Source organism: Phoca vitulina, unplaced genomic scaffold (assembly GCF_004348235.1).
Source record: "Phoca vitulina isolate PV1807 unplaced genomic scaffold, GSC_HSeal_1.0 scaffold16, whole genome shotgun sequence".
NCBI classification, from domain to species: Eukaryota; Metazoa; Chordata; class Mammalia; order Carnivora; family Phocidae; genus Phoca; species Phoca vitulina.
The window spans coordinates 24,420,134-24,442,591 of NW_022589719.1; the positions used below are offsets into that span (position 1 = coordinate 24,420,134).

At 51.6% G+C, this 22,458-nt stretch overlaps 4 protein-coding genes across 6 annotated transcripts in view; 2 read left to right on the plus strand and 2 right to left on the minus strand.

Annotated features, from left to right (window-relative positions):
• The first annotated feature begins 1 nt into the window (after position 1).
• Positions 2–5,286, plus strand: NDUFS3 (NADH:ubiquinone oxidoreductase core subunit S3). The gene is made up of 7 exons (XM_032414145.1): positions 2–103; positions 212–277; positions 1,597–1,694; positions 1,904–2,053; positions 3,374–3,499; positions 3,634–3,753; positions 5,041–5,286. Exons 1-7 carry the CDS (start codon positions 37–39, stop codon positions 5,206–5,208), a joined length of 795 nt encoding a protein of 264 aa, XP_032270036.1. The 5' UTR covers positions 2–36; the 3' UTR covers positions 5,209–5,286.
• A 78-nt stretch (positions 5,287–5,364) lies between these two features.
• On the plus strand, positions 5,365–8,501 carry FAM180B (family with sequence similarity 180 member B). The gene is given in 3 exon segments (XM_032414146.1): positions 5,365–6,543; positions 7,641–8,015; positions 8,018–8,501. Coding segments are annotated over 3 exon segments (696 nt in total). The 5' UTR covers positions 5,365–6,275; the 3' UTR covers positions 8,071–8,501.
• Positions 8,502–9,266: 765 nt separating this feature from the next.
• Positions 9,267–13,410, minus strand: C1QTNF4 (C1q and TNF related 4). Of its 2 annotated transcripts, none has more exons than XM_032414977.1 (2): positions 13,314–13,410; positions 9,267–10,391 (listed from the first exon to the last, which is right to left on the minus strand). In XM_032414977.1, the coding sequence occupies exon 2, from the start codon at positions 10,384–10,386 to the stop codon at positions 9,412–9,414; it is 975 nt and encodes a 324-aa protein (XP_032270868.1). In that variant the 5' UTR covers positions 10,387–10,391; positions 13,314–13,410; the 3' UTR covers positions 9,267–9,411. The 2 variants fall into 2 exon arrangements, with proteins under 2 accessions (XP_032270868.1, XP_032270867.1); XM_032414976.1 differs by having other exon boundaries at positions 9,267–11,259.
• A 7,454-nt stretch (positions 13,411–20,864) lies between these two features.
• The window catches only part of MTCH2 (mitochondrial carrier 2), a 28,887-nt gene continuing 27,293 nt past the window's right edge, over positions 20,865–22,458 (minus strand). Inside the window, exon 12 of one of the 2 annotated variants that reach the window (XM_032414149.1) lies at positions 20,865–21,736. In XM_032414149.1, the coding sequence (XP_032270040.1) occupies positions 21,660–21,736 (77 nt within the window). In that variant the 3' untranslated portion in view covers positions 20,865–21,659. The remainder of the gene's footprint in view (positions 21,737–22,458) is intronic. The other variant, XM_032414148.1, reaches the window with a different exon arrangement.

Below are 22,458 nucleotides of genomic sequence, written 5' to 3' on the forward strand. Positions count from 1 at the left end.
GGCTCTTGCCTTGGCTGCCTGGTTGCCTCCCGGAACATGGCGGCGGCGGCGGCGGCGAGGGGGTGGTGGCGGGGGCTCGTGGGGTCCGTGGCGCTGGCCAGGGGTAAGCCGGGGGCAGCCGGCTGAGGCCCGGGGCGGGAGCGGAGGCGCGCTTAGCGCAGGGAGCCCATCAAACTTCACCTTGCGCTTGTCTTTTTATCTTCCGGTGCAGGGGCCGGGCGACCCTCGGTGCTGTTGCTGCCAGTGAGGAGGGAAAGCGCCGCGGCCGACACGCGCCGTGAGTATGTGCGGGCCGGGCCCTTCTCGGGACTACAGGCGGGGGACCCTTCATTCTTTTCGTCAGGTGTTTGCCCTTGCCCTGGGATGCCCTTCCCTGTGTCCTCTGGCAAATCTCTGCTTGTGGAGACCTGACTGCAGTGGGCCTCATTCTGCGAGCAGAATCGGGCTCTCCCTGTGTCCTTATGTCTCCCTCTTATGGCCCTGATTACCCCTTGTCCGTTTCCATGATTCCTTTTCTCTCTGATTAAACTGTCAGCTCTTTGAGAGCAGGAAACAGCGTTTGGGTCTTAGAGTCCTGTTAAGATAGTAGTTCACATTGAGTGCTTGTTGTGTGCTAGGCAGCTTGCTAAGTGATTTAGCGAATGATTTTATTTAGTCTTCAGAACAATATTATGAGGTAGATAGCATTGTGATCCTCTGACTATAGATTAGGAAACAATTCAGAGAAGTAACCTGTCCAGAGTCACAGAACTAGTGAGTGACAGGCAGTCCTGCCTGCTGCCAAAGGCAGAGAACACTTAACCATGGTGTGTGCAACCTATGATGTGTGGTTACGCAGTGATTGAGGGATGCATAAATGGGTGTATGGAGATAGAGTACAATCAACATAGCAGATTGAGGGTCAGGAGACCTGGCATTTCCTCCTTTTGGACTTCAGTTTCCTTATCAGTGGGGGGAAAAAAAGTTTTTTGGTTTTTTTTTTTTTAAGATTTTATTTATTTGAGAGAGAGAGATAGCGACACATAGGGGGAGAGAGAGAGTGAACAGGGAGGAGAGGGAGAAGCAGGCTCCATCCCAGAACCCTGGGATCATGACCTGAGCCAAAGGCAGATGCTTGACCAACTGAACCACCTAGGCGCCCCCCCCCCACAAAAAAAGGTTTCAACTCGATAATCTTTGAGGGCTCTTCAGCCCTGAAGTTCTTAGCTTGAGAACCTGCTGTGAGCCAGGTGCTAAGGAGATAACAGAGAAGCAAACGTTCTGGTTCCCACCCTTAAAGAGTTCCTGGTCTGGTAAGAGAGTTGAGATAATATGCTACTCTAGCAGAAATGCAGGCGTTGTGAAGGAAGAACCAGGGAATAGCTTTGAGAAGAGGCAAATACCCCAATTGCAGTTATAAGAAGAAGTCTTTGTGGACTTTGTAGGTGACATTTTTCCTAAGTTTTCCCTGGAAGAGGAACCCTCCACCCTCACCTTCTTCAAGGTTCTGCAGGGAGCCCTGCTGGGAGGCAACACCCCTTGGGAGCCCAAGAGACTGAATGCAGGCGTGGCTGCTGCCTTCTCCATTCCTTTGTTAAATATGCCTTCTCCTTCCAGCCACTGTCAGACCACGGGATGATGTGGCCCACAAGCAGCTCTCAGCTTTTGGAGAGTATGTGGCTGAAATCCTGCCCAAGTATGTCCAACAAGTTCAGGTAATATTCACAACCGTTGTTGGGTCATGGGTCAAGAAAGAACCATGTTCTCAGGGTATGTAGGAGTAGGCAGCCTGGTATGAAAGAAACCAATCTCTTCTATCCCACTTGGACTTTTTTCTCTGTCTTAAACCAGGATACTCCAGCTGAAGTTAGCTGCTCTCTCAATAGCTCTTTATACCTTCTTTTTTCCCTTTCCGTATTTGCAGGTGTCTTGCTTCAATGAGTTAGAGATCTGTATCCATCCTGATGGAGTCATCCCAGTGCTGACTTTCCTTAGGGATCACACCAATGCACAATTCAAATCCTTGGCTGACTTGACAGCAGTGGACATCCCTACTCGGCAGAATCGTTTTGAGGTCAGTAAGGAAATTTGAGAAGATTTGGTGGGTAAAGAAAAGGCTTGTGTGTCTTAGGGTGATAGCTACCAATGGGAAGCATAGGCCTCCTTAGTTTTAGTTCAGGTCAGACAATACAACAGTACAAACAATACAACACAGCAGTTAAACTAGGGCCTTAAATCAAGCAAACCTCAAGTTTGAATCCTAGCTCTGCCACTAATAGGCTACATGACTTCAGACATTTTGTTTAATCTTTTTTTTTTTAAAGATTTAATTTATTTATTTGACAGAGACACAGCGAGAGAGGGAACGCAAGCAGGGGGAGTGGGAGAGGGAGAAGCAGGCTTCCCGCCGAGCGGAGAGCCCGATGCAGGGCTCGATCCCAGGACCCTGGGCTCATGACCTGAGCCAAAGGCAGACACCCAACGACTGAGCCACCCAGGCGCCCCTTGTTTAATCTTTCTAAGCTTAAGACTTTTTTTTTTTAAGATTATTTATTTGTTTGAGAGAGAGCACACATGCACAAACAGGGCAGGGGCAGAGGAAGAGGGAGAAGCAGACTCCCTGCTGAGTGGGGAGCCTGATCCCGGGACCCTGAGATCATGACCCAAGCCAAAGTCAGATGCTTAACCTATCAAGCCACCCAGGTGCCCCTAAGCTTTAGATTTCTTATGTGCAAAATAAGCATAAAATTGTCCCTACCTCATAGAGTGGTTGTGAGGATGAAATGAGATAGTATGGGTAGATTGCCAGCACATGGTATGTTCTTAATACGTTTAGCTATTGATTTTTACTAATCATCTATTTGCCAGATCTTGGGATCAAAGGAGAAGTAATACCCAATACCTGCCCTCAAGGAGTCCCCCCCCCCAACTCTAGTGAGGGGGAGGGACACATACAGGGCTGACCGTGATAACATAGAATGCATGGGATGTTAGATGCTATGAGAACACAGGAGGGGCACTCAGTTCTGTTGGGAGGCTTTGAAGAGAGAGAGAAAGTTAGTGCTGAACCTTCATGGATGACCAAGAGACCAGGAATGAACCCATTAGGGATTGGGGCTGGCGGGGGTGGTGGGGGTCCAGTGTCATCCCAGACAAAGGGAATACCATGAACAAAGATAAGCATGCTGACATGCTAAGCTATAGCATGGCTTAGGCCTTCAGAAGTAGTTGTAAATATAGGAGGATCTTGAGGTTTTTGAGCTTCAGGACAGAAGACACGTTCACAGGTGGAATCCTAACCCACCTTGTATCCTCGTCATTGATGTTCTCACTCAAGGACTCCCACCCCAGACTCTGGCCATCTCGGTCCTCCAGTTCCTTCTGCTCTCCCTAGATTGTTTACAACCTGCTTTCTCTGCGCTTCAACTCTCGGATCCGTGTGAAGACCTATACAGATGAGCTGACACCCGTTGAGTCCACTGTTTCTGTGTACAAGGCAGCTAACTGGTATGAGAGGGAGGTAAGTTACTAGACATGGTGGATCCTGCCTCTAGGCCAGAGTTGCAGAATTGGTTGAAACTATTGCATGCAGTGCATCCTCACCCCTTTGTTGGCCATGATGGACTAGTTGCCTGAGGGCCTCTTTTTTTCTAGATCTGGGACATGTTTGGAGTTTTCTTTGCTAACCACCCTGACCTAAGAAGGATCCTGACAGACTATGGCTTTGAGGGACATCCTTTCCGGAAAGACTTTCCCCTGTCTGGCTACGTTGAGGTAGGAGGAACCTTGAAACTGGGGCAGCAGCCTCGGGGAAGGACTGGCAGGGAACCTGGATATCCTGGGAATGGCAGGAAATATGGTCTGTGTATTGTGGTGGGTCTAAGAGCATAGGCTCGGGGCGGGGAGAACATGGGCTCTGGATTCAAATCCTAGCATCACTTTTGTAATCTGGGGCCTGTTAATTTCTCTATGACGATTTTCTCAGCTGCAAAATGGTAACAATAGTACTCAACTAATAAGATTTATGGTGAGCTAAATGATGTATGGTTACAGCCTGGTGTCCTGTAAATACTCAGTTGACACCAGCCATTATCATAATGATCATTTTAATGACCAAGGCGACCTTGAGGACACACTTCGTCTGTCCACAAGATCTAAAAGCAAAGGACCATTTTACCCTGCCCTGGACCTCTGAGAAGGCACCTGACAGGGAAGACACTAAACGTTTAGCCCTTGAGAATGGTCAGAGGCAGGATCAGTAACGTGTGACTACAAGGGCCTTATGAAGAATTCCAGTGCTTTGCTTTACCACCCTTGTGCTACAGGTTGTTCAGGAGCAGGAAGAGGGTCTACTGCGTACATAAACATGTGATTTTGTAGCAAAGTAACTTTATAGAAATGCTGAGCTAGTGGCAATCCACCCTTTCTCTTCAGTACCCAAAGATGCCTGTTTTCTCAGTGTTTTGCATGGTCTCATTTGCTTCTCCAGCTGCTTCTGGTTAGGGCTACTTCCCTCTCCTTGTTTTCACTGTCTCCCTTATCTGGTTTGCCTCTTCACCCCACCACCTGTTTGTCTTTACCTTATCCAACTGATCCTCCCACCAAGAAAAGGAATGCCAAATTTATTGCCTTGTATCTTAACAGTGATAATGCCAAAGCCACATGGTCTGAACCTGAGTGCTTGCTAGTTTAGGTTCACTCTTTTCAGCCACTGACTTGCTTCCTAATCCTGGGCTGATGCTTACCATTTCCTTATAAGAGTGGATGGGTGAGCAAAGTCAATGGTGCTGGAAAAGTTGCTCAGAGTTTATGATGTGGGGATGGTGAGCAGGGGAGTGTGGCTGGGTGATAGCAGGCCATTGTGGACTAAGGGTGGGATGTGACTTGATCGGTAATACTGAAGTGCATGGAGACTTGCTGACAGAGGCTGGAATAGCACTCAAGGACAGAGAAGTAATGCAATTGGTGAAGTCACCCGTGCCCTTGGGAACATAGGCTCCTTAGCGGCTCAGTAGCTCTGAACAAGGTCTTCCTCAGTGCTTAAACCTTTCTCTTCTGCAGTTACGCTATGACGATGAGGTGAAGCGGGTGGTGGCTGAGCCGGTGGAGTTGGCCCAGGAGTTCCGCAAGTTTGACCTGAACAGCCCATGGGAGGCTTTCCCTGCCTATCGCCAGCCCCCTGAGAGTCTCAAGCTTGAAGCAGGAGACAAGAAACCTGAAACCAAGTAGCTCCAAGGAAGGCATGTGGATACTAGAAAGCGGTTTATCTATAACTGAGCATCCCTGTAAATAAAATCCTTAGACGAATGACTTCTTGTGTGCTTACGGGTCAAGTGAAGCTTGACTCGGGAGAGGGGTTTTTTCCCCCTGTCCCTTAAAGAGAATACCAACCCAGGAGTCTCTTTTAGTACAGTTGCAGACATGGTGACCTGCAGGCCTGGATGTACTTCTGAGAGAGGGATTCTGGAGCTGAAATGGAAAGTTCTCACTGTCCACAGGGCTTAGGATGGGTGTGATATGGCGTCTCCTGAAAATTGGAGGGCCCTCAACAACTGCAGGAGAAAACCCCTGGTCACAGCAGACTGTCTGGTGGCAGCTGATGGATCGAGGGGGTCTAGGTGGAACCAGGGAAGCCCCCCCACCCTCATCCCATCCAAGCATCCACAGGGTTCCACGAGCCACAGCTCAGTTTAGAGTCTTGAACCCTGCATCCTGCTCCCCGCTGTCTAACAGCCCATCACGCTTGGGCTAAGGTAATCTTCCTAGACTCCAGCCAGAGCTGAGAATGTTGTAAGCAAGCAAAGGAAGTCCCAGGGCTGCTGCAAAAGATACTCAGAAGCTGCAGATCTGTCTTCTAGGCGACAGGACTCTACCCTAAACAGCCTGGGGTCTGTATGGCTGGTGGCTGAGTGCCTGAGGTGCAAGTGCTCAGCTCTGCTGGTCCATGGGGCCACCCAGCCAGCCTGCCATGTAGATGGAGAACCATTGCAGTTCCAGAACCAAGCTTTGCAGCTGATGCTTTTGGCTGCTGAGGGGCTCCCTGGAGGCTGGGCTGGACTGGGTGTTAGAGCCTGAGCTCAGCTACAGGATGTTTTGGGGTTGAGGACAGATAGTAAGGTAGTGTTACTGCCTGGGCTCTTTCCTACTTCTTGGGAGGGCCAAGCTAGAGCTGTTCGCTACCAAGCACCATTTTTCTAGTAAGCAAGCATCCCGCCCATCTGGACAGGAACAGGCTGAGGGCTTGACAAGCAGGGAGCCAGACTCCTACCGCCAGCAACTAAAGATTCCACATTTCCATGGGATGGAAAGGTCCTGGGAAGTCAGAGCCAACCCCTCCCTGTTTAGCATTGAAGGCTGACACACAAAATAGGGAACGCCTGAGCAGCCTGCAGTGGAAAGTTGGAGCCGTGGTGTGTGGCGGGCGAATGCAGGAGCAGAGAGCAGCTGGGGAGAGGAAGACTCAGAGGACGTGGTGGGACATGGCTGGGACGATGCAGTTCCTGGCTTGGCTAATAGTAACCATTTGCCTTCTCCCTGGGGTGACTACAACCCAGCACCGTCCAGGTACCGGGGCTTTAGGGTGGCGTGGATGGGAGCCAAGGAATGCTGCTGGCTGATAGCAGCTAAAGTTGGCTCTATCTGAACCTAGCAGGGCCTAGGCACTGTGGGCCTGGTACCAGATTAACCTATGCAACAGGGGTAATAGTCTGGGCTCCAACCCTGGAACCAGAAAGTCCAAGTGAAGGGAGGTAGTTCCAGGTGCCCTCACTGCCAGCCCTGGACAGAGGTGGACAGTGGCCTTATTCTAGATGTGCAAAGCAGGACCTCTGGACCTGCCCTGGGCTTGGGACCATCATTCTAAGGGCTGGGCAGCACACCTGAGTGTGAGATGAAGGAAGCTGCAGCAGACAACCTGCCTTGCCTGGCTTCCCTGCCTTTTGCATGATCACTACTGAGGAGCAAGGAAGGAGCAGATTTCTTCCTAAAGGGGTCCTTGACCCTTGAGGAGAGTCACTGGCACTGTTTTAGGTCACATTGTCCCAGATGATTATAGGGAGGGGAAGTCGGAAGTGAAGTGTCTTGTGACCCAATGGTCGAGTTCTTTGCCAAGGGAACTGTAGAAGTTCAAGGAGGAGTCCTGGACATTTGCTGAGGTGGTATCTGGGTTTGGGATGATGATTTGGGGATCACAAGACCTATGCCTGGGAGGGTGAATGTCAATGTGTGTGTGTGTGTGTGTGTGTGTGTGTGTGTGTGTGTGAAGGGGGACATGGGATGGCATTCCTGCTCTTTTGTAGATAGAAGAACCTCTAGGCATTCCTACCAAATAGCTAAGGGGCACTTCTGGGAGGCTGGGGTATTTAGGATGGAGCTTGGCAGGGGCCTGACTCCTTTCTGCTGCCCCAGGGCAGCCCATGGACAGCGCCAGCGTGGGAGGTGGCCTGCAGGAGCCAGAGGCCCCGGAAGTGATGTTTGAGGTCTTTCCTCCAGCCTGGGATATGGGGGAGGGAGTGTCCAGAGGTCCCTAAGCTCAGGGTTGGGAAGGGGGATGTCTCAAGCTAGGCCTGCTGGGTGGGGGGTGGGGGGGTAACCCAGCATGGGTCCTACTGCCTGCTTATGCCCTCCCTGGCCCACTCTTGTTCCCTGCCCTGCCCTCCCAGGCCCCAGCCCACCCCTTACATGGCTCCCCTTGCAGCTGCTCTGGGCTGGGCTGGAGCTGGATGGCGTGGGGCAGCTGCATATCCAGGACGAGGAACTGGCATCCACACGCCCAGGCCGCCGACTCAAGCTCCTCCTGCAGCAACATGTGCCCAGTGACTTGGAGGGCGCTAAGCAGCGGCTGCAGCAGTTCCAGGACCTGCGGAAAGGGCCTCCTCTTAGCCCTTGGGACTTTGAACATCTGCTCCTCACAGGCCTGTCCTGTGTCTACCGGCTCCATGAGGCTAGTGAGGCTGAGGAGAGGGGTGGCTGGGCCCAGGTCTTCGCCCTGCTGGCACAGGAAACACTCTGGGACCTGTGCAAGGGCTTCTGCCCCAGGGGCAGCCCCCATCTTTGGGGCCCTGGGCCTTGATCCTTGACCCTTTTCCCTGACTCTCCCCTTTCACCTGCCAACCCACCACTGCCCCCCAACTCGTGGCCCAAGCCAGACCCATCCTGGGCAGTGGCTTCCATCTGGCACGTGGTCCTTCCCACTGGAAGTAGAAGCTTGGATTGTACCCTGAACCCAGTTTACCCCTGCCCCATTTTCTTCCCTGAGCCCTGGTAGGCTAAGAGCCTGGGTCTCAGGACACAGGCACAGAGCTAAAAGCAGGACTTGCAGGTATGTGTTGGGGTTAGGGTTGAGAAGTGTGTTCAAGGATGCTGAAAAGAAAGCTGTCCCCAAGGAAGGCCAAGTCCGACGCTCCAAGTCCTACCCTGGCAGTCTGTGACAAGTCCTGCGGAATCTATGGGAACCTTGTGAATGCCCAGCACCCAGTCCTAATTCACATACCCTTTTAAATCCCAACCAATGCTCTGGAGTCCCTGTGCCCCAAGTTCCCCATCTGGACTAGAATAGACTGGACATTTTTAGTTTAGTCTGTTGGAGGAATGGAGGAAAGCAGGTGGAAGAACATTACCTTTCCTTGGCGGGGGGTGGGGCGGGGTGGGGAGAGGTGGGGGGGAGCAGGTTTTTTGGTCCATCTCAAGTCTCAGATGCACACCTCAGAGGGGGAAGTGAGGCTGCGAGGGGACTGACTGAGAGAGACAAGCTGAGTCTGGCTGGTGTAGTCCTGATCCTGTGTAGCTGTCCCATAAAATGTTTTGTTCTGGCCTGCAGCCTGTGTCCTTTTATGCCAAAGTAAGTTGTTTAACCCCTGCCCTGGGCGATTCACCCTCCCCGTTGTGGGAGGGCAGGAGTTGGGGCAACCAGGTATCAGTGGCTCACCCCACACACACCCTGCTAGAAGAAGGAATGTTCTGTTGCCTTGAATCCCATACTCCCAGAAAGGGAGCAGGGTGTGGTCCCTTGTCACAAGAAAGAACCAGCTGGACCCTAAGCGACACGGTAGGTCAGTGGGAAGGAGGTAGAGGGGCTGACTAGGAAGTAACGCGAGGGGGAGTCCCGCAAGGGGTTGGGCGAGTCGGGCTCAGTTCAATCAAACTCCCATCTCCTCGCCCCCGCAGGGCCTGGCCAAATCCTGCCCTCGGCCCTCCGACTCCCACCCCGGGTGTGCAGTAGTCAGTGCCTTCCCGCCCCGCCCGAGGCCACGGCGTCGCAGACAAGACAGAGCGCAGGACCCCAGGCAGACAGGCGCCGGCGCAGGCCCACTTTATTGGCAGGGTCAGCCGCACTGGGCGGGCCGTCATGCTCGCGCCGGCGGGGCGGTCGGCTCGGCTCGGCTCGGCATGCACGCCCCGGGCCGCCGCTGGGCTCCCCTCCCCGGGCGGGGCTCAGAGCTCCGGGGGCCCGAGGCCCGGCGGGCCGGCGGGGGCGACGTCGGGGTACACCAGGAAGCCGGAGAAGGTGATGTACTTGCCGTGGTTGCTGTAGGCGCCGTAGCCGTCGTGGTCGTGGCTCAGCAGCCAGACGGCGTCGCCGCGCCGCAGCGCCAGCATCACGCTCTGGCTCTGCATCTCGCGGCGCCGCGACGCGCCGTCGTCGTAAATCATGGCCTGCACCTCGTCGCGGTTCTTCATCAGCTTCACGGACAGCGTCTTGCGCGGCAGCTTGCCCAGCGTGAAGGAGAAGAAGTAGGCGCCCGGCAGGCGGCAGCGGAACACGCCGGCCGCCGCGTCGAAGTCGCCGCCGATGTTGACGAGCTCCGTGTCGAAGGCGAGCGGCCGGTGCCGCGGCCCCGGGCCCGCGTCCGAGCCCACCAGGCTGCGCGTGCGCGCCGCCGAGAAGGCCGAGCGCGGCTCGGGGGGCGCGGGCGGGCCGCGCGCAGGCGCGTCGGCGTCGGCGTACACCAGGTAGCCGCTGAAGGTGGCGCCCGGGGCGCCGAGCGCGTACTGCGGGGCGCCGTGCAGCCGCAGCCACACCGTGTCGCCGTAGTCGAGCTGCAGCATGGCGCTCTGGCTGGCGGCGCGCCGCGCGCCGGGCCGCCGCTGCTCGTCGAAGGCCAGCGCCTGCACCTCGTCGCGGTTGCGCACCAGCATCACCGACAGGCTCTTGTGCGGGGCCTTGCCGGCCGTGAAGGAGAAGAAGTAGGCGCCGGGCACGCGGCAGCGGAACTGGCCTGTGGCCGCGTCGAAGTCGCCGCCGATGTTCACGTACACCTTGTCGAAGGTCACCGCCATCTCCGATGTGCCCTCCAGGGGGGTGGTGCGTGCGGCCGAGAAGGCCGAGCGCAGCTCCGTCGAGCCCGGAGCCGGCCCCAGGGCCCGGCAGGCGGCAGGGCCCAGCAGGCCCAGCAGGAGCAGCAGCATGGCGCCTGGGAGGGGAGGCAGAAGGGGAAGGAGAGCGGGCTTGTGCCGGGGGCGGCCCCCAGATGCCCCGCGTTCCGAGTTCCGAGACTGGGGGACGCGTTACTTGCACAGCCCTGCCCCTGCCCCACAACTAGGACTCGGGTTCCTACACACTTGGACTAGGTCAGCGGGTCTCAAGCTTCAGCGGGCCTCGGTGTCATATAGAGGGCTTGCTGGAACACACGTTGTCGGGCCCCCGCCCCCAGACCTTCCATTCATTTGCTTTAGGATGAGGCTTGAGAATTTGCATTTCTAACAAATTCCAGGTAATGCAGATGCTGCTGGTCCAGGGACCACACTTTGGGAACCAGAAGATTAGGCCAGTGAGTCTCCTTTTTTTGTAAGAAACGAACCCCCTTCTCGAGTGAAAGCTCACACACCTGTACCACAGATGGAAGCAGAAATGCTTTGGCCGAAGGGGCCTATGTAGCCTGTCAGCTGGGCTTCCCCCTCCCCACCTGGGCACCACAGAGGGTGGTCAGGGCGCCTGAGTTTCTTTCAGCCTGGTTTGCTGAATTGTCCTGTGGCTATTCTGTGGACCTTGGCCTGCCCCTCACTCAGGCACTAGCTCTCTGTACCGATGGCCACTGTTTCAGCCCCCATATGGACAGGAAAGGAAATAGCTGCTCATTGACCCCTTTCCTGGCCTTTGACCCACAAGGGTCAGCCGCCACTCGACCTCTGGACTCCCCAGGGGCCCTTCTTGCAGTAAAGAGGCCCGAGCAGTTGGGCCTTGACATAGCTCCCTCCCCGTGAAATCACAGTAAGAGACAGTGACTCTTTCCTCTGGGCTTGAGGGCTGGTCACTGAGCAGAAGGAGAGAACCAGGGGCTCCTGTGAATAGAGAAGGAGAGCAACAGTTGCAGCAAGGCTTTGGCGAGACTGTGAGGTCAGCAGCTTTGTTCCTCAGTAGTGGTGGAGTGAAAGACTGGCAGCTCGACCTGGGCTCATTTCCTGGCTCTACCACTTAAATGCTGTGAAACCTTAGGCAAATTCCTTAACTTCTCTGGGCATGACTTCTTTTCTGTAAATGGGGAGACCTGCCCCAGTCTTACTGTGAGGATGCTCTGAGATAGCAGGTGCAAACACCATTTGTGAATGGTAGTGTTGCCCAGGTGTGCAGATGCTTCTCTTCTTGGCCTTGAGAAAAGTGATCTGATAGAGTTCTTGACATAAGCAGTTAGGGACTCAGTAACTCTTACCCCTGGGAGCTTGGGAAGGCAATGCCTAACTCCATCATGCTTCTTAGTAGGGCATAGGCTTTGGGGCTTGAATACCCAAAGGCCCTGAAGTGGAGACAAAGTAGGAAAGAAAATGAGCTGGCAACAGCCTGGATATGGGCTCTGGGAAGGACCCTGGGAGTGTGTGTAGCTCTGTGTCTCTTAGAGACACTGGGGGCTTGCTGAGAAGGGCTGCCGGGGGCAGATGCACCCTACACAAGGACATTCACCTTAGGGTAGGTGGGCACTGGAATCCAGCTCACGTTCTACTTGCCCCACAGTGTGGAGCTGCTGCACCCGGGGAAAGTGTGCCTTTTTCTAATTTTCATAATAAAGACCCCAAGTCCCTAACGAAGCTAAACCTTCTCTCCCTCCGAAGGAGGGACCTTTTGTAATTCCTACAAAGGCACCCCAAGGGCTAGCTGATACCCTTGATGAGGGCAGGAAGGAGGGGACCCATCTACAGTGATGAAGACTGCACCTCCTGAGTATTCCCTTTCATTAAGCTCTTTGGGCACATCTGGTCTCCCAGCAAACCTTCGAGACAGGTGGGCCCTCTCCCACTTTATAGATGAGAAAGTCAAGGCCCAAACAGGGGAAGCATTTTGGCCCAAGGTAATCATGCACACTGAGGCAACCTTGAACCAAGGTCTTTTGACTCCAGATTCAGTACACCTTCCTCTCCCCCATCTTTTCCTCATAGACACAGATATTTCCAGCCAACCTGTCCTTAGCCTCAGTTTTCCTTTTTTGCAAAAATAGGAGGGGAGATAAGTGGAATGAATCTTGGGATCCAGGGTGAAAGAGAAAGAAAGCAAAAAGCAAATAAAACCAATGAAACAAGCAAGAACTCTAGCGTTTTGCCTTCTGGGAGTATGGGAACATCTCAACTCTTTCTGACCCTGCTCCTCTCCCTAGCAGGTCCTGCCCCAGGAGCACCTGCCCACCCTACCTTCAGCAATCTCCCTGCAGAGTCTGGTGCACCCCACGAGGGCCAGAGGGTCCTCCCGTGTGTTCAGTACCCAGCCTCTGCCCATTTCTCACCCAGCACTGCCATTTCCCAGATCCCTAGGTCCCCATCCTTCTTTAAACCCCCTTCCCTGGTCAGGTCAGAGGTGGGAGGGTGTCAGGTGGGCCTCATAGCTCCGGGAAAGGAAATGTCTGTTCCTAGCTCTGTCCAGGTGGGGCTCAAAATAGTCATCTTCAAAGAGACAAAACTGGGACACGGAGACCTGGGCAGACCCAGAGCCCCGGAACCGACGGGGGAGGTGCCGCGATGTCAGGTGAAGGCGATCTCAGAGCCCCGCTCCCCGCCAAACCCCACTCCCCAGTTACCCCCTCCTTCAAGCCTCGCCAGAACCTCCTCCCACCCTGAAAGCCCCTCATGTTCCCAAGAAGACAAGTCCCCGTTTTACAGAAGCCATTTAACCCTTCCTCCTGAAAAAAGAAATCCCTCAGGAGGGGATACCCTAGAGCTCCCCCACCCCCCGCCCCCTTGCCAACCTTCCTTCATCCATCCCTTCCGAGTGAAAGCCCTTGAGCCTCTTTCATGAAAAAGCTCTCAGGTCCTCCTTTCAGCGAACAAGGAGCCGGATTCCCCCGCGCCTTCGCCCGCCCCCGCTTGCACACGGGAGAAAGCTTGGCTCCCCGGCCCTGAGCTGCCCTCACCTGGCTGGGGGCGGCGGGCGGGTCGGGTCCGCTCCGAGCCCGCGATCCGGCTCCGGGCTCCGGGCTCCCGGCTCCGCGCGGGCGCCGGGGCTGCGCACTGACCGCCCGCGCTGCGGCGGGGCCCGGCCTGGCGGGGGCGGCGGCGGCGGCGGCGGCGGCGGCGGCGGGGCGCTGGGACCCCGGGACCCCGGGGCGGGCGCGGGGCAGCGAGGCGCCAGGGAACGAGGACAGCTGAAGAGCGAGGCGAGCTGACCAGCGCGAGGAGCGGCAGGGGAGCGGCGGGAAGGGGGAGAGGGGAGGAGAAGGGAGAGGGAGGGGCGCGCCGAGGAAGTGGAGCCGCGCAGGGCCTAGGGGCACCGCACCGAGGAGGCCCCTGCGCAGGCTGCGCCCAGCCCTGGGCTCTTCCTCATCCGTGACCTCCCTGGAGCTTCATCCTCTGGCTCCACAGAACACGCATCATCAACCCAAGTTAGCAGACGGGGAAACTGAGGCCGGAGGCAGAGGACAAACTGGGGGTGGCCCAGGGCACTCTCCAGACCGGCCTCCTCCCCGGTTTGAGGAGAGGGGACTGCCGCAGAACGCCCTGGACAAGCCCCTGGGCGGCAAGGACAGTGGAAGGTGAGATTTCATCTGGGACAGATGTCCAGGCTGAGTGGCACTGGGGGAGGGGGTCTGAGGGAAGAGAAGGATAAATGGGTCAATGTCAACAGTAAAGAAAGAGCTTGAAGTGACCTAGTTTTTCTTCCTTGCTTCCGAATCTGAAAATGCCCATAGTTGGTTAGGAAGGAAGGAGGGAGACCAAGCCCCCAGACCTCGGAGGGTCAGCCTTGGTCCCCTGGGGAGGGGATGCAAAGGAAGGGCATCCTTGGGGCAGAATTGAGTTTTGGCTGAGTAGACTGCTTCCCTGGTGCCCACACGAAGGAAGAAGGTTGAGAGAGGCACTCGGAGGGCTCGGAGGGCCTGTTGGGGAGGGACACGGACACCCTGCGTAGCTGGGGCTAGGGTAGCAGGATCCAGCTGGACATCAGGGCTGGGAACAGCGGTCTTCCCGCCTCAGCACTCATCAGGGCCCCCCATGGCCTCCACTCTGGGTTTTGACCCCTGCAGCCATCTCGGACTCCCTTCATCAGGGCTGCTGTTGTCTCCCAACAGCTGTGGGGGTCTCTCCTGCCTGGGGGTGGGGTGTCCCCCCCTGCCTGGCACTCAGTAGGTGTTGACTGAGCGGATGGCTCTAGAAGGGCCCTACTCTCGGCTACCAGGAGCTGGTGCCCTCCATCTGCCCCTGGTTGATGCCGAAGGCCTCCACTCTGGTCCCGGCTCTGCCACAGACCAGATGTGGGTGGACACAGAGAAGCCTGGTGCCCTGGGAAGCCCTCTGCCCTCTGGAGCTTTCCTTATGGAACTCTCAAAACTTATGTGACCCCAGTTAGTCTGATGCAGGTTAGTCCTCATGAAGGCGTTGATAATGATGATGGACTCAGTAAATTTTCTTCAGGGTGTTAGGTGAAGGATGAGGAATATGTGCCTCAATGGAAGGAAATGAATGGAGGCATTTTAGGCTGGGCACTGGGGGTATTTGGGGCCTAGGGTGAAGTACTTGTCTATCCCCAGTTAGATCACGACTGTCTCCTTCACCAGTTTCAAAAGCTTGGGTCATGGGCCTATGGGAAGGCATGAAGCAGGGTGAGGGTGGGATGAGTCATGCAGGGATGTGGCCAGAGGGCTGAGGAAGACAGAATGCTAACCTGTGTCAGCCACAACCCCCCCCCCCTTTTTTTAAGATTTTATTTATTTATTTGACAGAGAGACAGCGAGAGAGGGAACACAAGCAGGGGGAGTGGGAGAGGGAGAAGCAGGCTTCCCGCGGAGCAGGGAGCCCGATGTGGGGCTTGATCCCAGGATCCTGGGATCATGACCTGAGCTGAAGGCAGATGCTTAACGACTGAGTCACCCAGGAGCCCTGGGGTTAACTTTTAAATAAACTACTCGCACCCAAATCTTTGTCTCAAAGTGTGCTTTTGGGGGAACCCAAACTAAGACAACGGACAATAACTGTGTCCTAAACCATGGTAAGTGCTTTTTCACATCCGTTACCTTATTTAATTTTCTTAACATCCCCTGAAGTAGATACCATTAACCCAATTTTACAAACGAGGAATGAAGAGGTTATATGCAGGGAGAGGCAGGATTCAAACCCAGGTGTGTTTAGCTCTGAAGCCTGATCCTTAACCATGTTCAGCAGCCTCCCTAATTCTCTGATCCTCTCTGGATCTTATATTTTCATCTGTAAAACAAGGGATGTGCTCTTGAGTTTGAAGGGAAACAATGTACCCAGTTTCTCCTGCTGCTGGGCATGGTCAATGAGATGTGAACAGAAGCTATTGGGAGAGAAAGTGCTTGAAAGGGACCGACTCAGCTCGGAGGCCCTCTCTTTAGCCCTCCCTTTTCTCTTCCCTCTTCCTGGAATATATACATGAAGGCTGGAGCCCCAGTTGCCATCTTGGGCCAGTAAACACCAGTGAAGGGTTTTAAGGCACAGTCTTAGGTATGTGCTCAGGAAGATGCTGAGATGAAAAAGACCTAGAGACTCTGCCCTCAAGGAGCTAATCATTTAGTGGAAGTGGCTGGATGTGGATAGAAGCATAATAGGTGGAGAGAGATCAGCCTCAGGAGCTGAGCTGGTAACTGCTATGAGAGCTCAGGGAGGGAGGAATTCCACCAGCAGTGTGGGACGGGGGGGTGTAGGGAAGATGTCACAGAGGGGGCTATTTTTTTCTTTTTTAATTTAGCTCTTTAAAATTTTTTTTTTTGAGTAAACCCTACACTCAACGTGGGGCTTGAACTCACAACCCTGAGATCAAGAGACTTGATGCTTTACCAACTGAATCAGACAGGTACCCCACAGAGAAGGCTATTTTTAAATAATGGCAAGGATTTGACAGTGAGATGGAAGAGTAGGGGGTGGGATCCCATCAAAGGTAATAATATGAGCAAAGGTGTCAGGGCTTGGGGAGGAGACCTTCCATGACTCAACTCCGGAGGGAAGGGTTTGTGATTGGAAGTTATGGCAGGTAAGGTGCATACGCTTAAATGCCCAGCTAAGGAGCTCAGATTATCCTGCAGCAGAGGGGACAGAACTCAGAGCTGTATTTTAAAGATTACTCCAGCTGAAAGACAGGAGACGGAAGAAGAGCCATCAGGGAGACCTGCAAGAAGACAAAGTGTGCCGATGAATCTAAACTATGCAGGGCTAGCCAGAAAGGAAAAGCAAGGGAGGAGACTGACGGGAGAGAGACTGTCAAAGACTGACAGAGCACCCGCACAAGCTCACAATTTAATTAGCTTCCTGGCTTGCCAGTGGATTACAGGGGAATTAGCAGAGCTCGGAGTCTAGGGACCTTGCTGGGAGTTGAGGGGAGGTTAATGAGAAAGACAACAACATACCCCAGGGAGAAATGAAAGACGAGGAATTGTTAGCCCAGCAGAGATGCCGGCAGGAGAAACAGATGTCAGGGCATGTGGAGTCTCTGCCTTCCTCAGAGATTTCAGCCCTCGGGGGGAACAGACATTTAGAGCTCCTGGGACCCCCAGGGTTCCAGTTCCTCTCAGTGCTTGGTAAGTGACCCCAGACTGGGAAAGCTGGGGCGCCTGTAAGGATCAGGTTCCCAACTCTGCCTTGGCCTTTTCCCAGAGGGGGACTGAGCCCCCAGCCCCCTTCTGCACACGTGGAGGTTGAGGCCTGGGGTGGGGAGGTGACCTGCTCTTAGCAGTTGTGGCCGATGGCATTTTCCAAAGACAGCTACGACAGTATCTCCCATCCCCCATGCTCTTTTTATACTTGACCTTGCCACTCCCCTCTTAAGAGGAGGACTTGGGTTGGGTCATAAAGGGAGATACCGCTTCTGCCTGGCGCTCACTCTCTCTCTTGAAACTCTCTTGGTGTGAGAAAGCCCAGGCCACATGGAAAGGCCATATGTGAAGATGTGGTGGCCAACAGCCCTGGTCGGGACCAGCTACCAGATTTGCAAGGTCTGGCACAAGATGAAAATGCTGGGCCTTTTGTTCAAAAATTAAGGATTTAAATGGTGACCATAGAGCATTCAACCGGGCATTGAGCCCTTTGAAGGGCGGGGCTCGTGCAGCTGCAAAAGTTGCATCCCGTGAAGCTGGCCCTGACCCATGAGTTACTGAACAAAGCGACACCGATAGAAGTCGTGAAGGCTGCCCCAGACCTTGACAGGTAGCAAGAGATGGGAAAGGCATCCTGGGAGAAAGGACAGGGAGCAGGGGCATCCCCCTCGGAGGTAATACAGTCCTGGTAAAGTGCAGTGACTAGCATCACACTGCTTGGGTTTGAATCCCAGCTCCACCTCAGTTTCCCCACCTGTGAAATGGGGACAAGAAAAGTTATCTCTGGGGGCGCCTGGGTGGCTCAGTCGTTAAGCGTCTGCCTTCGGCTCAGGTCATGATCCCAGGGTCCTGGGATCGAGCCCCACATCGGGCTCCCTGCTCCGCGGGAAGCCTGCTTCTCCCTCTCCCACTCCCCCTGCTTGTGTTCCCTCTCTCGCTGTCTCTCTCTCTGTCAAATAAATAAATAAAATCTTAAAAAATAAAAACTAAAAAAAAAGAAAAGTTATCTCTGCCTTGCTGGCTTGTCGACAGCATTGAAAGACCTACTCAATGTAAAGTATTCAGCACAGAGCCTGGCATACTGTAAGCACTCAGTATGTGCTATTACTACTGCTTGGTGTGTTTGAAAAATGAATAACCTTGGTGTGGCTGAAGTGTAAAATCCAGGGATGCTGCTGGGAAACAGGTCCAGAAAATGGGTTTTGAATTTGATCGTGAAAGATTTTAAGTGCCAGGATAAGCTGTCTAGACTTTATTCTCCTAGCCCGTGGGTCTCAATCCTGTCTGACCTAATTTCTTTTATTACAAGTATTTTGGAATGTCTCCTTTCCTACACTGAAATGAAACTCATAGAGAATGAAGTCTACTGACACATATTTTCAAAAAATCAATATAATGCTCCAAGTGTGATATAAAGAAGAAAAAAAAGGAAAGTAATTTTATTAAAATAATCTGTTTTTCAATATGTAAATACTTGCACATTGCCACACTAGAATAAATAACCAAATATAGATGGATGTTTATACTTCTAGAAGTATAGAATCTTCCATAGAATCACAAGTGCAAGAACCACAAACACATGCTGATACAAGGGTGTGCTGTCCAGAGCCCCAACACCATTATGATGTCTAACATGAACAACTCTTGGTGAAATTGTAAACAAAACAAATTACAATCCTTCCCCAATTTACAGGAAAGTTGCATTCTTGGAAAATTCAGCGTGCACTAAAACCATGCAAAAAAGCTTGTTTTGTATGGAAAAACAGGTTTTGTTTTTTTACCTACATTAATGTTGTAAGGAATGAGAGCTCACGTTTCGCTTAACTGTCCTAAACATCATAGGACATCTACTATGCCTGGCCACTGCCCACTAGATGCCAATAGTGTCCCTCAGTCATTGTGACAACCCAAAATGCTCTCCCACCTTTCCCAACTACCCTCAGCTCCTGCTTTGGGCAATGTGGGACTAGAAATGGTCATGCCCTCTTCCAGGCTATCTGTAATACGGTGTGAGAAGATGGTACTTGGAGCTACTGCCACCATTGTGCAACCATGTGGGGAAAAGCAAAATATTTAGTTATTTTTGGTAGGTTCAGGGATGATTTTTTTTTTTTTTTTAAAGATTTTATTTATTTATTTGACAGAGAGAGAGAGACAGCAAGAGAGGGAACACAAGCAGGGGGAGTGGGAGAGGGAGAAGCAGGCTTCCCGCCAAGCAGGGAGCCCGATGTGGGACTCGATCCCAGGACCCTGAGATCATGACCTGAGCCGAAGGCAGACGCTTAACGACTGAGCCACCCAGGCGCCCCAGGGATGATATTTTCTCTGTAGAATTTTTTCTATTTCCCAAACTTTTTCTAACAAACTTATTGCTTTCATTTGAAATGTAATTTAAAATATCAATACACTATAATTTCTTTCATATGTATCAAAAGAAGTAGATCAGTGGCATGGAATGTAAAATCCAGTATTAGATCCAAATACATACTGGAATTAGAATACTACAAAAGTGGGATTTTAAGTTTATTTATTTTTTTTAGTAATCTCTACACCCAACATGGGGCTCAAACCCATAACCCCAAGAGTCACAAGCTCCACCTACTGACCCAGCCAGGCGCCGCTAAAAGTGGGATTTTAAATCAGAGAAGAAAAGAGACATGATTCAATAAATTGTATGGGAACAATGTGTAGCCATTTGGAAAAATAGTAAGTTGGATCCATACATCATGTCTTATACCAAAACAAATAACAAGTGGATTGCATATTTAAACGTAAAAATTAAATAAAAAAAGTACTGAAAGAAATCAAGTGATAATTTTTAAAAAATTTCAGAGTGAAGAACTTTGAAGTATGACATAAAATCCAGAAGTCATAAAAAAAATTGATGGATACATTTCCTACAGTTTAAGAGAGAAACATATTTACACAGCAAAACTGCCAGAAACAAAATCAAAAGAGGGGCACCTGGGTGGCTCAGTTCATCCAACACTTGATCTCAGCTCAGGTCTTGATTTCAGAGTTGAGTTCAAGCCCCATGATGGGCTCCACACTTGGTGTGAAGCGTACTTAAAAAAAAAAAAAAAATCAAAAGACAAACTACAAAATGGAAAACGTATTTGTAATTCATTATCACAAAGAGCAAATTAATATATAAAGAGTTTTGAGAAAAAAACAACTCAGCAAAAAATGGGTACAAGATATAAACAGTTAATAAAAAACAAAATACAAATAACTATTAGAATAAGAAAATCATAATGTGATGCCATCATTTTTTTACCTCTCAAGTTGTCAAAGAGCACTAAGGTTTATAACACACTCTATTGGTGACAAGGCTGAAAAACACATTCATACATTGCTAGTGGGACAGTCAACTGGAACAACTGGGTAATTGGACAATACCTACCAAATTTAAAAACGTACATGCCCGGGCGCCTGGGTGGCTCAGTCGTTAAGCGTCTGCCTTCAGCTCAGGTCATGATCCCAGGGTCCTGGGATCGAGTCCCACATCGGGCTCCCTGCTCCGCGGAAAGCCTGCTTCTCCCTCTCCCACTCCCCCTGCTTGTGTTCCTGCTCTCACTATGTCTCTTTCTGTCAAATAAATAAATAAAATCTTTAAAAAAAGAAAAAAGTACATGCCCTTTGACTCAGTGATTCCACTTCTTGAAAAGCTGCTTCTCAGATACATGCCCATATGTTTGAAATGACATGCTATTCACTGTAGCATTGTTTGTAATAGCAGAATATTGGAAATAATCTACATGTCCAGCAACAGAGGACCCATCAAATAAATTCTGATATATATATATATATATACATATATATATATATCTGAGATATATATTAAACTGTGTATATATATATATATATATATACACACACACATATACAATAAAATACTATATACCCTTTATAAAAGAATGAGGAATTATTTCATATAAGGGACATAAAATAATCTCTAAGATTTACTGTTAAGTAAAAAAAAAAGGTGTACAGTATGCTATCATTTACATTAAAAAGTACCCATTTGCTTTTATATGCATAGAATACCTCTTGGAAGATCTACATCAGGCTGACTCCTCCTGGGGAGAGGAATGGTTATAGGGAGACATACATACTTTTCAGTCTCACCCTTTTACACCTAAAATAAGAAGGGATGGGGAAAACTACTATCTTTTCTGGTAGCGGCTCCATTGCTACTGGTTTCAATTCCCACGGACATCGGCAGAAAGCCCCCAGCCTTTTCCACGGGCACCACTGTCAAGACAAACTTCCTTCATCCTGTGCTTGTGCAGCTCATTAAGGAAATCAAATCAAGTCTAAACGCAGGTCTTTCCAAGACTGGAAAATGCTACGCGGCTGGCTTTGAGGATGGATGAAGAAGCCACAGGCCAAGGAACACAGCTTGGACCTGGCATGGCAGAATCCTCCCCTAGGGCCTCCAGAAGAAATGCAGCCTTGCCAACATCTGGATTTTAACCCTGTAAGACCCGTTTCCAGACTTCTGGTCTACAGAACTGTAAGACAATGAATGTGCACTGTTTTAAGCTAAAATAGATAAAATAAATGCAAGTCTTTCCACTACTTGTTCATTCATCCTGTTGCTCTCAGCCCCGTTTCAAGATATTTTAGAAGCTTGATTCTGACATCCAAATGTTCACCTTCCCTCCCAGTAGCAGCGCCATCTGCAAACACGGTGAGTGTGGCCGGCACGGGAAACTACTGAGCTGCCCGCATGCAGTCGGGAGCATGGAACTTTAAGACTTCTCCCAGATGTGCATCCAGTGAGTCACCAACTGGGGGGAGAGGGGCACACTGGTGAATGGGTTATAAATCCACCTGACTGGGTGATCTCTGAGATCACTGTTTCCCTGGTAGTCTCCTCAATTGGGAAACATTCCGATGTCTAACTGGAAACGAGGCACACCATGTCCAGGGAATTTTCCTAGTGGCCATCCAGATAAATAATAAATTACTGTTGGTATTATCATCTACCTTATCTTGCTCTTAGTGAAGATACTGATTCTTTTTCTAGGGGTTCTCAAACCCACAGTCTAATACTATATGCTAGAATAAATTTTGGGGAGGAATTCACTTCAAATATACCCACCTCGAGTTTCCAGAATCTACCTTTTCCTCTTTTCTCAGTGTCAGGACATATGCAGCCTTCAGGCTCTGTGGCCCCTTTCTCCCTCTCCCCAGCTCTCTCACCTACCTCGGCAAGCGTTCCGGGATCTTCTCTGCAAAGGTTTTTGACGCTTTCGGATTTGCACCTTATTATAAATGGCTAGGTGCTTAGGTTTTCCCTTACTATCTTCTATTTGGAGTTTCAATATCCTCTAAATCATGTTTTGCTTTACTCGACCCAGTTTAGAAATGCTCTTCCTTGGGCGCCTGGGTGGCTCAGTTGGTTAAGCGACTGCCTTCGGCTCAGGTCATGATCCTGGAGTCCCGGGATCGAGTCCCACATCAGGCTCCCTGCTCGGCGGGGAGTCTGCTTCTCCCTCTAACCCTACCC